Below are 12,184 nucleotides of genomic sequence, written 5' to 3'. Positions count from 1 at the left end.
ATTTGTTGAACAGCAGTTTTGATTAAGTTTATGTTTATTTATAATTTGGTATCTGATTTGAATTTTATTATTGTCTAATTCTATTTCTGTCCTTACACCTCCAAAGCACAAACAGTACAGTAGGGACTGAATAGTGATATCAGTATCTTACTGTCATTATGATTATGACTCTCATCAGTGCATGTAGGCCTACAAAATATGGTTCCTTCTCAATTAAATCAATGGTCCTCCCAAACAAAGCAGATTTACATTAAAATCATACATACAGTACAGTGTAGATAGATTTGTGATATCATAAAGTACTTCTGTATTTCTTGTTATTGTTGTTGTTCTTAGAAATCATATCTTTGTTACCCTTCCTCTTGACAGTTACTGTACAGTATATACATGTACTGTAGGCCTAGCTCCTTATCGACTACTTTTAATGGATGTTGACCTACATGTAGGCCTACATGTAAAAGTAGGTTTCCCAAGAAACCAAAGTTTAAAAGGTCAAAACCACACATTCTTTTGTATCACTGCACACAATAGGTTGTTCATTCAGAGGTGGTATTATCAATTTACTCCTCTCTGGCATTCTAAATCCTCTTTCCAAAAACCCTACAGGGACTACATTGTACAGTTATCCACCATTTGTCTAACATGAACTCTCAACAATGGTGTCTTTTATTTCTCTTTAAGGTCATCCCACTGTGCCACTAACGGATAGTACAGAATTCATTTATTTAAAATCAGAAGTGAATGAGTCTTCTTCAATCCCCCTCCCTCCCAGTCCTCCTGCCATTCTTGTTTTCTTCCAAACAAAAGGACAATAGCATCCTTCACTGAATGATTTGAACTGAGACCTCAGAACAATAGTTCCACCACAAAGCCTAGCCACTGGTCTCTTTGAATAGAGAGAGATTAATAGTCTACACTTCCAGACACAAAACTACTCTATAATTCATGGAATGACATTATACAATGTACATGTATTTAGCACTATAATGCAAGTATTTTTTAGTGGTACATGTATACTTTTACATGAGCATCACATAAATGTACCATAAATGTAATCGTGATTTTTTTGTTTTAGGTGTCAGTGTACAGACTCTACAGAGTATGGAGTAAAAACTACTCTGTAAGTAACTCAAAGTCTGCTGTACATACTATGGGAATGGGTGTACTATTCCGTATTTAAAATTTAAAAAATCGAAGTTTCCTTAAGAGGCATTTTTTGACAATAATTTTAAACAATTTTTCCAGAGTTCAATTTCAGATCGACAGAGCTCCAATATTACAAATGGTGGCATGCTCCAATTTGTATACTTGAGATGTCAAACAAAAATATAGCATTATTCAAGTAATCAACATAATAACAAAACAGAATATATTCTTGTATTATTTAAGTTTTAACAAAATTTGAGAATTTTGTTTAAAAAAGGAAAAAAAAGGGAAAATTCACATTGCCACCCCCCCCCCCAACACCCAATCTCAGTGAGAGAAAATTATAATTTGCATGTTCAGTGTACGGGTACTCAAGGACAAGATATTTCAGATAAAAGCTAGAAGATCTAGCCTAGCACAAGGGATTTCTTTATGTTTCAGTGTTTCAGATTGGGTGATTGTCTGACAAGTGTGGGTGGTGGAAAAAATCTCTTTAGGCCTGTCCTCATCAGCTTGACTTTGCCAAATAGCCCGCTATTTTGTGATTCTGGACATTAGTCCGAAGTTACAAAATCGCGCCTTCATCAGCTCGAACCTCGGTCTTTGGGCTGTTGAAGACGAACCACAAATAGCAGGCTATTTTGGAAACAAGACAAAGATTTCTCAGGATATTTTCTGATTGCAACAAATTGCAACTGCGGGCTGATGGAGGCGCAAATTAGCTGGCTATTTTGAGATCGGGCTTGTAAAAATAGCGGGCTAATTTGGGAAAAACCCGAGCTGATGATGACAGGCCTTTTGAAACTAGAATTAAGAAAAAGTCAATGATTCACAGTAGGCTAACCAGTAACCAGGATGTTTTCTGAATGAGACAAAGTCTTCCTGTCAAATGCTTTGAAGATCCATCTAACTTTGAAGTCACTGCCAAATAAATATTGTGCAAAATGTGCAACTACAGTACGTGATGATTTTAACAAAATGTACACTGTCAATGTAGAAAATCTGTATCAGTACAACCTACATGTATGTAAGGCTATCATATTCAAAAATTTCTATAGCTCTGAATGAAAACTTTAATACATTTATTATAGGCCTACATGTACCTATTTGTAAAAGGGTAAAAACATGTAATGTTATCAATATCAATCCATCCTCATTCCTCAAACGTTCTATTCTTTTACTGGATATTATAACCACATTATTGGACTTAACATGTTTGTTTTTTTTTAATGTTGAGAAAAATAGAGAAAACATTTACAATGCATGCAAACAAGCTTTAAAATTAAAAGGCACGAATTCATATTTTAAAATAAAAAGGCACAAATTCACATTTTAAAACTTACTTTAAATAGTAGAGACGTCCATCTTGTTTGAGTTTGCACTGCCATCCAACCTCCAGTGATTTGTTGAGACGGGTAAGGAATGTATCTCTGGCTCCGTCAAGCTCCATGACAAATACAAGATTCTCATCATCAGCAGAGACAAATAGTCACTTCAGTTACTCAGATGCATTGCCTTTCAGGTATCAGCAAGTTAATTGATGAAAATTGTGAAATGCAGAAGTAGAGTTTGTCCCACAATCAGTCACACAGGATTATCGTTACTAGTACTAATAAATCAAAAAGCACTTAATTATATGGCTAATTTCTTAATCGTCATAACAGTTTTTTAGCTCGAAGTATCGCTCTCCCGGGTTGACGTCACATACATGTACATGTAAATAGCAGATAGCTTGGATCCCTCGGGATTGAATTGTCAGATACACAGTCATCATTCATCGGTAATCACAGCCTTCTGCGCACATTGCTACATCTCTCTAATCAAACGCTCCACATGACCCATTAGCAGTCAGTCCGGACTGAAGAGAGCTTGTCTTAGGAGCAATGCATCTCTCTCATCGCGTCATACACAGTGAGACTCCTCTCTTTTCAAAACACAATCCTCTCCGAGCACAAATTGATGAAACACAAATTGCCACCGAGCTCCAGCATGAGATATTTCCGGTTACTGCCTAATCTGTAATGTCTTATTGTCCGCTTAATGCCAACTTCATACTGAAAAACGTTTTTGATGTAATATTAGCCAAAGTGGATAAAATATTCCTGGCAGGTTTTATGCACCGGGGAGCGGTAATTGTGTTAGATCCTTGCCTCTGTATCGCTGGAAATGATATAAACTGCTTGGAATCCGAGGATGAGGCAGTAGCCCAAGTTGAAAGGAATTAGTCGGCAGGGGTTGAGCGCCACCGCGCAACCTTCCTTGGCAGGAGTACTCCAAATTTGATTAAGAATCACTTTGATTGTGATCCTATTGAAATCTTACTCACGCTACAAATTCAATTGCCCATCACCAATTGGACAGTATCAGCGGCACCCCCATAAATTATGCTGATGAGCCCGGACTGCAATTTCAGATGGGTGTGGGTCAAACGAAGACAATTTTCATAATTTTCTCAGTGGTTTCCTCCCCAACTTATGCAATTACAGACAGGATGCCGTGTGAATGACCTGTATGTTAAGCCATAATTTAACCCTTTTTTCAGTAAATCAATTACATTAAACTGGTAGTACTTGTGCTTAATAGGTAAAGTGGATGTACTTCTTTCCCTTTCTAGCAATCTGGAGCTCATTCAATTATCTTCTGTTGTTCATGCAGGAAGATCCAATCCTTAGACCTGGAAGAAATAGAAAAATGAAAAACTGGTAAAAAAATCTGTAAAAAGCAAATGTTGGAAAGATTCAGCTTTATATGATGATTGTTTACAGTGTAATAAGAAAGTTGTCTCTGTTTTTTCTGTGCTTCTGGACATGTAGACAAAAGTAAAGTTGCCTTCAAAGTTGTTTAAATCTTTTTGTAAAAAACATTGTACAACACAATTGAGTAAATCATTACCATTATCTTCATTTTCTAAATAAATTAGGTGTTTGTTTTTCTGATTTATCTTGGGAGTCACATACTATTTGGATTAAGCTTCCACCAAAGCAGAAATACATGTATGACAATTATTTTTTTTATATCAACAAAACTTACAAATTATTTTGCTTGGGTTACATTGCAAAAGGCTGAACTTCTGAAGAGCTCCATATTACCTTTTAGCCAGCCAATTAAAATAATCTTCTTCTATATCTTATATATCTTATGCTCCAAACAAGCAAGCCTTAGAACTTTTAAGATGACAAAGACATTAAAAAAAACATGAATGCTCATTCACATTGCTCTTCCTCTTTCTTTACAATACACAGACCAGCCTGTAATTATTGTCCAAAAAAACATGTTACATTTGATATAGTACAATTGGGTCATAAAGTTTGACAACCCAACTTTTTTACAAAAAGCAACAACAAATAATGGAAAAAGTACAAGCAACCATATCAATCACTTCCTAATGAAGATACAAGAACATTCCTATGATGTCAACATTGTGTAAATTGTAACTTCATGCGAACAAGATTTAAGGACTTAGAACTATGATATCAGATGTATTTCTAGGTTCACTTTGATTTTTCCCCCTACATTCTTAAAATGTACAAATCCCCTGTATGTACAGGTAGCTAGAAAAAATAAAAAAATAAAAACTTTGCCTCGCATTCTATACAATATATGTAAACTGAGAAGGAGTATGAAGAAAATAAAGGATAACATTAAACCCTGGGTAAAGGGCGTGCACGAAATACAAGTCGGACTGGGGCTTTGTGCTCCTATACATGTAGATTTTATGCTCAGTGTGTGTGTAGTTCTTAACTAGTCTACTCCGCAAGGAACAGTGTGGAATTGATCAGAAAAGGTTGATCATCTAGCAAGTAGCATACAGTATTGGTGTGTACTGCAAGGTTCTGGGATCATCAAAATGATAAAAAAAAATTAGCCCAGTCACATAAAGATGGGACTACACGAACATGTACCATAAAGATCTGTCCGATTGTTATGCTGTTACATGCTATATAATCTTTAACTACAGGTTTAAGTGTAGTTTGGATTTTTTTGGTAAAATCTTTGAAAGAAAAGTTTTCAACATATATTTCTACTATACATATTTGATGTCTCATGAATTCGCTTTCAAATACACTTAGTACAAATGCAAACCTTACTTGATGGGGTGAAAGGGCATCGGCAAACTGTAAAAAATGTGAAAATAGAGAAACAGTACACCATGTATTGAACGCATGCCCTGTGTCACTTGACGAGGGACGCTATACTTGGCGCCATGACAACATACTTTTGTATCTTGCCGAAATTATTCAAGAAGGCATCGCCTCTCTTAGCGACACTATTATGTACACAGACCTAAAAATAGAGCGATGGACAAAAAAAGGCATCTCCACAAGTACCCAAACCAACCTCATCCCATACATTTGTGTTTTTTGGAAAAACTTTTAAAAAATCCTCATACTTGAGTTGTCAGTTCCCTTTGAAATGAATATAGTTAAGGCACACGTATGAATATAAATCGAACAAATATGCCAGTTAGTTACTGATATAGAGGCTAATGGATATTCTGTGGTGTATCTTCCTTTGGAAATCGGCTCTGGAAATCGGCTCTGGAGGTCATATTTTGCCAGATAATGTGACAAGGCTAAAGCAGCTGTTGAAAGAAATTGGAAAACCAGTCAATTTGAAACAAGTTCGACAGAATTTATCCAAACTATCTACCGGAATTATTTCTTCGTTTGTCATCTACTACTCAAAGAATGCCAATAAATGGGAAACCAAAATTCCCCTTCGCATTTCAAGTATGTAAGGGATTAATTACTCACACACACAAATTGGGTTTAAATACACCTTGTCACCAGTCTTATATTTCTTTCTATTGCTCGCCTCTTTTCATTGCCTGGCACTGACAAAATCCTCTTTGTATTAAACATTAACTCAAATCAAACTTTTATAATACTCATTATGTATGCTTCGTATTTATTAAGTTGATATATCAAACCAATTTTCAATATTTAGCTCCTCTTATTTCATCAATAACTAGAAATATCCATAACTCCTCAGTCTTCACTATGTTGTAAAATTAGTTAATTTTTGTTTTGACGATGTATGTACGGTATATAACATTATACACTTCATTTACTTTTAATGCCCTGCATTTCCCAGTAAAATGGAATTGTCCTGGGCTATTGTATCTTCTCCTTTGTTGTGCAAGTTTGAACAATAAAGTGATGTTTTAAAAAAAATTGCACAATTGTGAACTCAGCTACGGTGTTTGCACTGTTCACCCACTATATCTGCAATTTGACCAAAAAGCACCGTTAAAAATTAAAAAAAACTATAGGTACCCAATCCATGTTTATGGCATAAATAAGAACTTTCTGGACATTAAACTTTGAGAGCAGAATACCTTACATATTACTATTGCATCTGCGCTCTCATTCTAGAATGAAACACATTAAGGATTATAACTCTTGTATAATGCTAAATTTTTGTGTTAACAATTGCAATTTTCTTTGTGCGTACATGTACATTAACATGCATGTGAAGCAGAAATGTGCGCTGCTGTACGCTCGTTACGCTTCGGTAATCAGCGCATTTACTTACATGTAGGTCAACTCGTCATTACACGTTGACCTTTGAAATGCATATCATTTTACTTCTGAAGATTTACAGGGTGTCCGGTATTACCGGTAGGTCAAGTGACCATACTCTTAGGGCGTGTTGAAGCGACAGTTTTTCAACCTAGAATCACGTTTTTCAAAGACGTTTAGGTTAAAACACAGTTGCGTTTCAGCGATTTTTCATCGGTCGTAAAAATAAACAAGTTTCAAAACGTAAAAATAAATCGCTGAAAAAGATGCTTTTGTAATGCTAATATTTGCTTCAACGAAACGGAGATCTCAAATCTCAATCATGTCCGTCATTACGCGTCGCGCGTGGCCTGCTTCTGTTTTTGCCCACAGTTGAACGCAAACAAATTCAGAAAGCGCACGCAGAATTTCGGAAGTTGACCTATAAATACTGGTCAAATTCCCCCATGTGATGCACAGTGGTATGTGGTTGGGCTTGAAATGAGCGAGAATCAGCGATGATGGGAAATCGCTTGAACGATCTCCCGCAGTAACGGCGTTTTGATATAGACCTTCTATGTGATTCTAGCTTTAAAAAATTTGGCAAGAACGTACCCTTAGCCTTATTCCTAAATTAATACAAATGGTTACATGATTCAGTCAACAAGTGATTGTCCAGCACAGGCTAATCACATCACATCAATTTCATTCTTGAATCTTCCTCTTTTCTTTTGAAGAAATTGAACAAGTCAAGTGCTTGCACTTGCCATATTGTTAAAAAAATCCCCTCCCCCTCCCAACTTCCAGTTTAAACATGTGCACAAGGTTATCATCTTTTCTAGATCTACATCCCCCTCGGTCTAGAATGTGATTGCATTCTTTTAGACCTATTCCGAACTGAGTGATAGTGATAGTGAGATGAGAGTGAGAAGAGGACTCAGCAGCTCAGCTCTGCGTGCACTGTGAACAGCTGTGACTGAGCTGTGCTAGCTAGCTGTGCGGTGGGGAGAAGAACTGTACACACACACTCTCACTCAGTGACAGTCTCCCGGATTCAAACGAACTTCTCTCTTTCTCACTCTCTCAAGACATGCTCTAGAAAGAAGACTGAATGTGCTCTTACCAGGATTTCAAAAAAATCATCCATTAGTTGAATATATCCTTCAGAATCAGATGCTGCATTGGAATAGCTAGCTGTCGATCGGTTTACTTGATAAATGGATGCAATAATGTTGAAAACATCTGTCAAGCTAGCGGCTATGCGATGGCTTCCCTTCACCATCGATACGTAATTTCTCGTTCAATATAAATTTAATTCGAGGTTGACGCCCAGCAATAGATGGCGCTCTACATTTTAGAGCATAGAGATCCTATATACTATCTCTATGCAGGGAGGTGAGACTTTAACTCACATGCCCTGCTCTATGGATTGATTGATTGATTGATTTTTATTCGCCAAGCTTCCAACATGCTACAATATAGGCCTACAAGAATAACAGCTTGAACAGGATAACCCACGAAAGCTCGAGAGCTTATTTCCAGCGGGATCTCCGACAGACATGCACACAATATTTACAGACTGATAAGAAAAAGAACAAAAACTTAATAAAGATAATAATTATGATATTCAGTTTCAGTTTATTAAAAAACACATGGCATAGTATTAAATAACAACATTAAACTGATGATAGAAATGATAAGTATAAGAAGAAAAGAAATAGGAGAAGAAGAAAAGGAGGAGGAGGAGGAAGGGGAGGAAGAGGAAAATAATGTCGACTCTACTCTGTTTTCCGTGTGTGGAAGACTTTTAAACAATTATGTTTCACAATAACATCAGGAAAACTACATCAATCAATAACCTTTAACAATGCAAAGAACAGAATCAGAATGCATTTACAACTGAAGGATGTTGTAATTTAAAAGGTGAAAGCGAATGTCCGTTTTTTATCGAGGGGCACTCCACCGTATCCAGTGGTAGCACCACCTACCCCGCCCCTTCTCTCTCTCTCTCTCTCTCTCTCTCTCTCTCTCTCTCTCTCTCTCTCTCTTCCTTAAAAACTAACATTACATGAGGTATACTCCTTTTTATAAAGGTGTCATCAGGCCGAGAATGCGATTGAGATAAATTCCATTTTATGTTGTAGAAACATCAAAGTCTAAGTCATTGTGAAATTTCAAATTTATATATATGAAAATGAGCCAAGAAAATTGTTTAGAATATCATTGAAACAATAGGGGAAAATACATATCGTAAAATAAGCAGTAAATGAGAACGATCAGAGTGAGCTCGAAAGAGGAGAAATAAATATGTTAACAAACACAATTAAATGCTCTATAAGAACCAGTCTTTCATTTGTTTATACATCATCTGAACATCAGTTAAAGTCTATCCTCAATTTTCGAAAGTGAAGAGCAAGTCCATAGTATATTAAAATCAAGGGCAATTTCAACAAATCACGTTTCGGATTAAGTAACCCTTCATTGTAATGTTGGCACACTTAAAAAGGTGGCGCACAAGGCTATTTGAAATTGCCTTAGCAAAATTATAATTTCGGAAATCTATAAGGCCCTTAGGTTTTCCGAACTTAGCAGTTGCGATCGTGTTAGAATAACAAGAGGAAAAGATACAAGCTGGAACTGATAATTCAGGATATTTGTTTCATAGGCGGAACCACTTTTGCCTCCGCTATATACTTATTATGATTGTGTATACAGTGCGAAATTAACTGTGATAATGTCAGAGGCGCAGCTTTATGTATACACTAGGCGCGGATCCAGGATTTCTTAGGGGGGGGGGGCGAAATTGAAAGCCAAAAATTGGTACGTAATGGTAACACCGGCAGTGGCGAAATGAGCAAAAACGTTTTTTTTTTTTTTTTGGTTGGGGGGTGGGGGGTGGGTAGACAAAAAAAAACGCATCACCCCACTCTTAAATGCAGGCCCCGCTAAACGGTTCTCTAAGTAGGGGGGGGGGGGGGGGCGGGGGTGGTATTCACGATCAGGGAGAGCGTAGCGTAAATTGGCGTGAGTCTAGGGGCGAAGCCTCGGCGGGGGGTCAAGGGGTGGATCCCCCAGAAGCTCAGGGGTTTTATACATTAAATTACCGTCAGATGAGCATATTTTGATACCTTCTTCGTGACACTGGCACGTCACGAATTGGCGTGGGGTCCAGGGGCGGAGCCCCCGGAAGCTCAGGGTATTTGGGTAATAAATTACGGTCACATGAGCATATTTTAATACCCCATTTGTGACACTGGCAGGTCACGAATTGGCGTGGGGACGAGGGGGCGGAGCCCCGGAAGCTCAGGGGTTTTAGGCATTTAATTACGGTCAGATTAACATATTTTGATACTGGCAAGACATTAATTGGCGTGAGGTCCAGGGGGCAGAGACCCCAGAAGATCAAGGGTTTTAAGCATTAATTTACCGTCAGATTAGCATACAAGGGTCAGCCTTAGGGCCCTTGGTCGGTTCCATAGGTCAGATGAGCATATTTTGATACCTTATTTGTGAGACTGGCAGGTCACTATTTTTTCGTTAGGAATTTGCCATTTTCCAACAAACGCATACAAAAAGTATAATTTACGAAAGATTGAGAAAAATCTCGGAAAATTATGTCATTCCAGCAACATTTGTAAATCACCGGTATCGAATTAGAAATAAACCAAGTTTGAATTATATTTGGGAGCATCTGTTACCCCGCCCCCTCCCCCCTCCCATCAGTACGCCAGTGCCCCCCCGATCTACACCTTGTTGGCGAGAAAAATCGCATCTGATTTCCCCTACCTTTCTTCTTTCTCTTTTTTTCTTTCCCTTTCCCTTTCTCTCCTCTTTTCCTTTTCCTTCCCTCTCTTCTCTCTTTTTTTAGGTTTGCTGGGGGTGGCAATAACAAATTCTTCTTCCTCTTTTGTGTTCCCTTTTAGCTCTCCTATGTCCCTTTCCTTTCCTCCCCCCCTTTTTTTTCGGGGGGGGGGGGGTGGCGAGGCAAGGGCCTTTTGCCCTCCCCACGAACTACAAATTGTTGGCGGAAAATTGCAACTGATATCTCCCTTCTTTTCTTTTTCCTCTTTTTTTCCCTTCCCTTTATCTCCTCTTTTCCCTTTTTCTTTCCCTTTCCTCCCTTCTCTCTTATTTTTTGACTGGGGGGGGGGGGGGGAGGAAACAGCTGGGAGGCAAGGCCCTTTCGGCCCCGTCATATCTCCTTCTTTTCCCCCCTTTTCCTTTCTTATTCCTCTTCTTTCTTTCCCTTTCTCTCCTCTTTCCCTTTCTCTTCTTTTCCTTCCCTCTCTCTCTCTCTCTCTCTCTCTCTCTCTCTCTCTCTCTCTCTCTCTTTTTGGGCGATGGGGGGGGGGGCAAGGCCCACTCGGCCCCCTGGATCCGCGCCTCGTATACACCTCCTTTCGCCAGTAGCCCCCCCCCCCCTGTTTTAATTATTTTTGTTTGCCAATATTTTGTGTGTGTGTCTATAGAGCTAAGATGATGAGCAACGGTGCAGGTAGAGCTACAGCTGGGAGGCAAGGCCCTTTCGGCCCCCTCATATATAATTTTTTTTTTATATCTCCTTCTTTTCCCCCTTTTTCCTTTCTTCTTTATCTTCTTTCTTTCCCTTTCTCTCCTCTTTCCCTTTCTCTCCTTTTCCTTCTCTATCTCTCTCTCTCTCTCTCTTTTTTGGGGGCGGGGGGGGGGGGGGGGGCAAGGCACGCTCGGCCCCCCTGGATCCGCGCCTGGTATACACCTCCTTTCGCCACTAGCCCCCGCCCCTGTTTTAATTATTTTTGTTTGAAATATTTTGTGTGTGTGTCTAGAGCTAAGATGATAAGCAACGGTACAGGTAGAGCTACATGCAGCTACTCCTCCACCATTATCTTGCTCTCTGCTTCAGAGGCTGCCTAACTGAACACCCGCAAGGCTCGGGTGGTTCTAGACCGGGGGGCTTGAACAGTGGCGGATCCAGGGTAGAGGTGCCCTTTGGGAGAAAAAAACGTGTAAAAACACGTTAATTTTACCTTTTTGGGGAGATGGGCAAAAAAAAAAAAAAAAAAATTGTGCTCACTAACCGTGTTTTTACAAGTCCTCCCTCCCCCCCCCCCCCTGGCCATACACCGTAAAAACACGTCTATTCAGGAACAATAATTCAGTTTTTAAATCTCCGGTTCATGATCATGACGCTATATGGCAGATACCGGCATAATTGTTACCGGCAGAATAAATTTGAGAGAATAGAAGCGTGATGATTATAATTAGTTCTGTCCAGTGGCGTACGCAGGATTTTTTCAAAATATCGCAACGACTCAGGAAAATTTGAAAATCGCGCCGGCCAAAAAGTCGCTCAGTGGGGGGGGGGGGGGGGGGGGGGGGGGGGGGGGGGGGGGGGGGGGGGTAAGCGGACACTTTTTTTTTTTTTTTGGAGGCCAAAAAAAATCGCAACGACTCAGCCAGCCGAAAAGTCGCTCAGTGGGGGGGGGGGGGCTGAATAAGCGGGGGGGGGGGGGGGGGGGGGGGTAAGAGGACACTTTTTTTTTTTTTTTGGTCTCGAA

The 12,184-nt window shown here is 39.2% G+C and overlaps 1 protein-coding gene across 1 annotated transcript in view; it reads right to left on the bottom strand.

The window, feature by feature from the left end:
* LOC764891 overlaps positions 1-7,960 on the bottom strand; it is a 56,919-nt gene extending 48,959 nt beyond the window's left edge. Inside the window, exons 1-2 of the mRNA XM_030981146.1 lie at positions 7,771-7,960; positions 2,490-3,820 (exon numbers count right to left, since the gene is read on the bottom strand). Coding sequence (XP_030837006.1) covers positions 2,490-2,596 — 107 coding nt within the window. The 5' untranslated portion in view covers positions 2,597-3,820; positions 7,771-7,960. The remainder of the gene's footprint in view (positions 1-2,489; positions 3,821-7,770) is intronic.
* Positions 7,961-12,184: the final 4,224 nt, after the last annotated feature.

The sequence above is a fragment of the Strongylocentrotus purpuratus genome, unplaced genomic scaffold, assembly GCF_000002235.5.
Source record: "Strongylocentrotus purpuratus isolate Spur 01 unplaced genomic scaffold, Spur_5.0 spur5_scaffold_11, whole genome shotgun sequence".
In the NCBI taxonomy this organism is placed as follows: Eukaryota; Metazoa; Echinodermata; class Echinoidea; order Camarodonta; family Strongylocentrotidae; genus Strongylocentrotus; species Strongylocentrotus purpuratus.
Note: the sequence above shows the minus strand (reverse complement) of the source record. Positions and strands in the feature narration are given on the sequence as shown.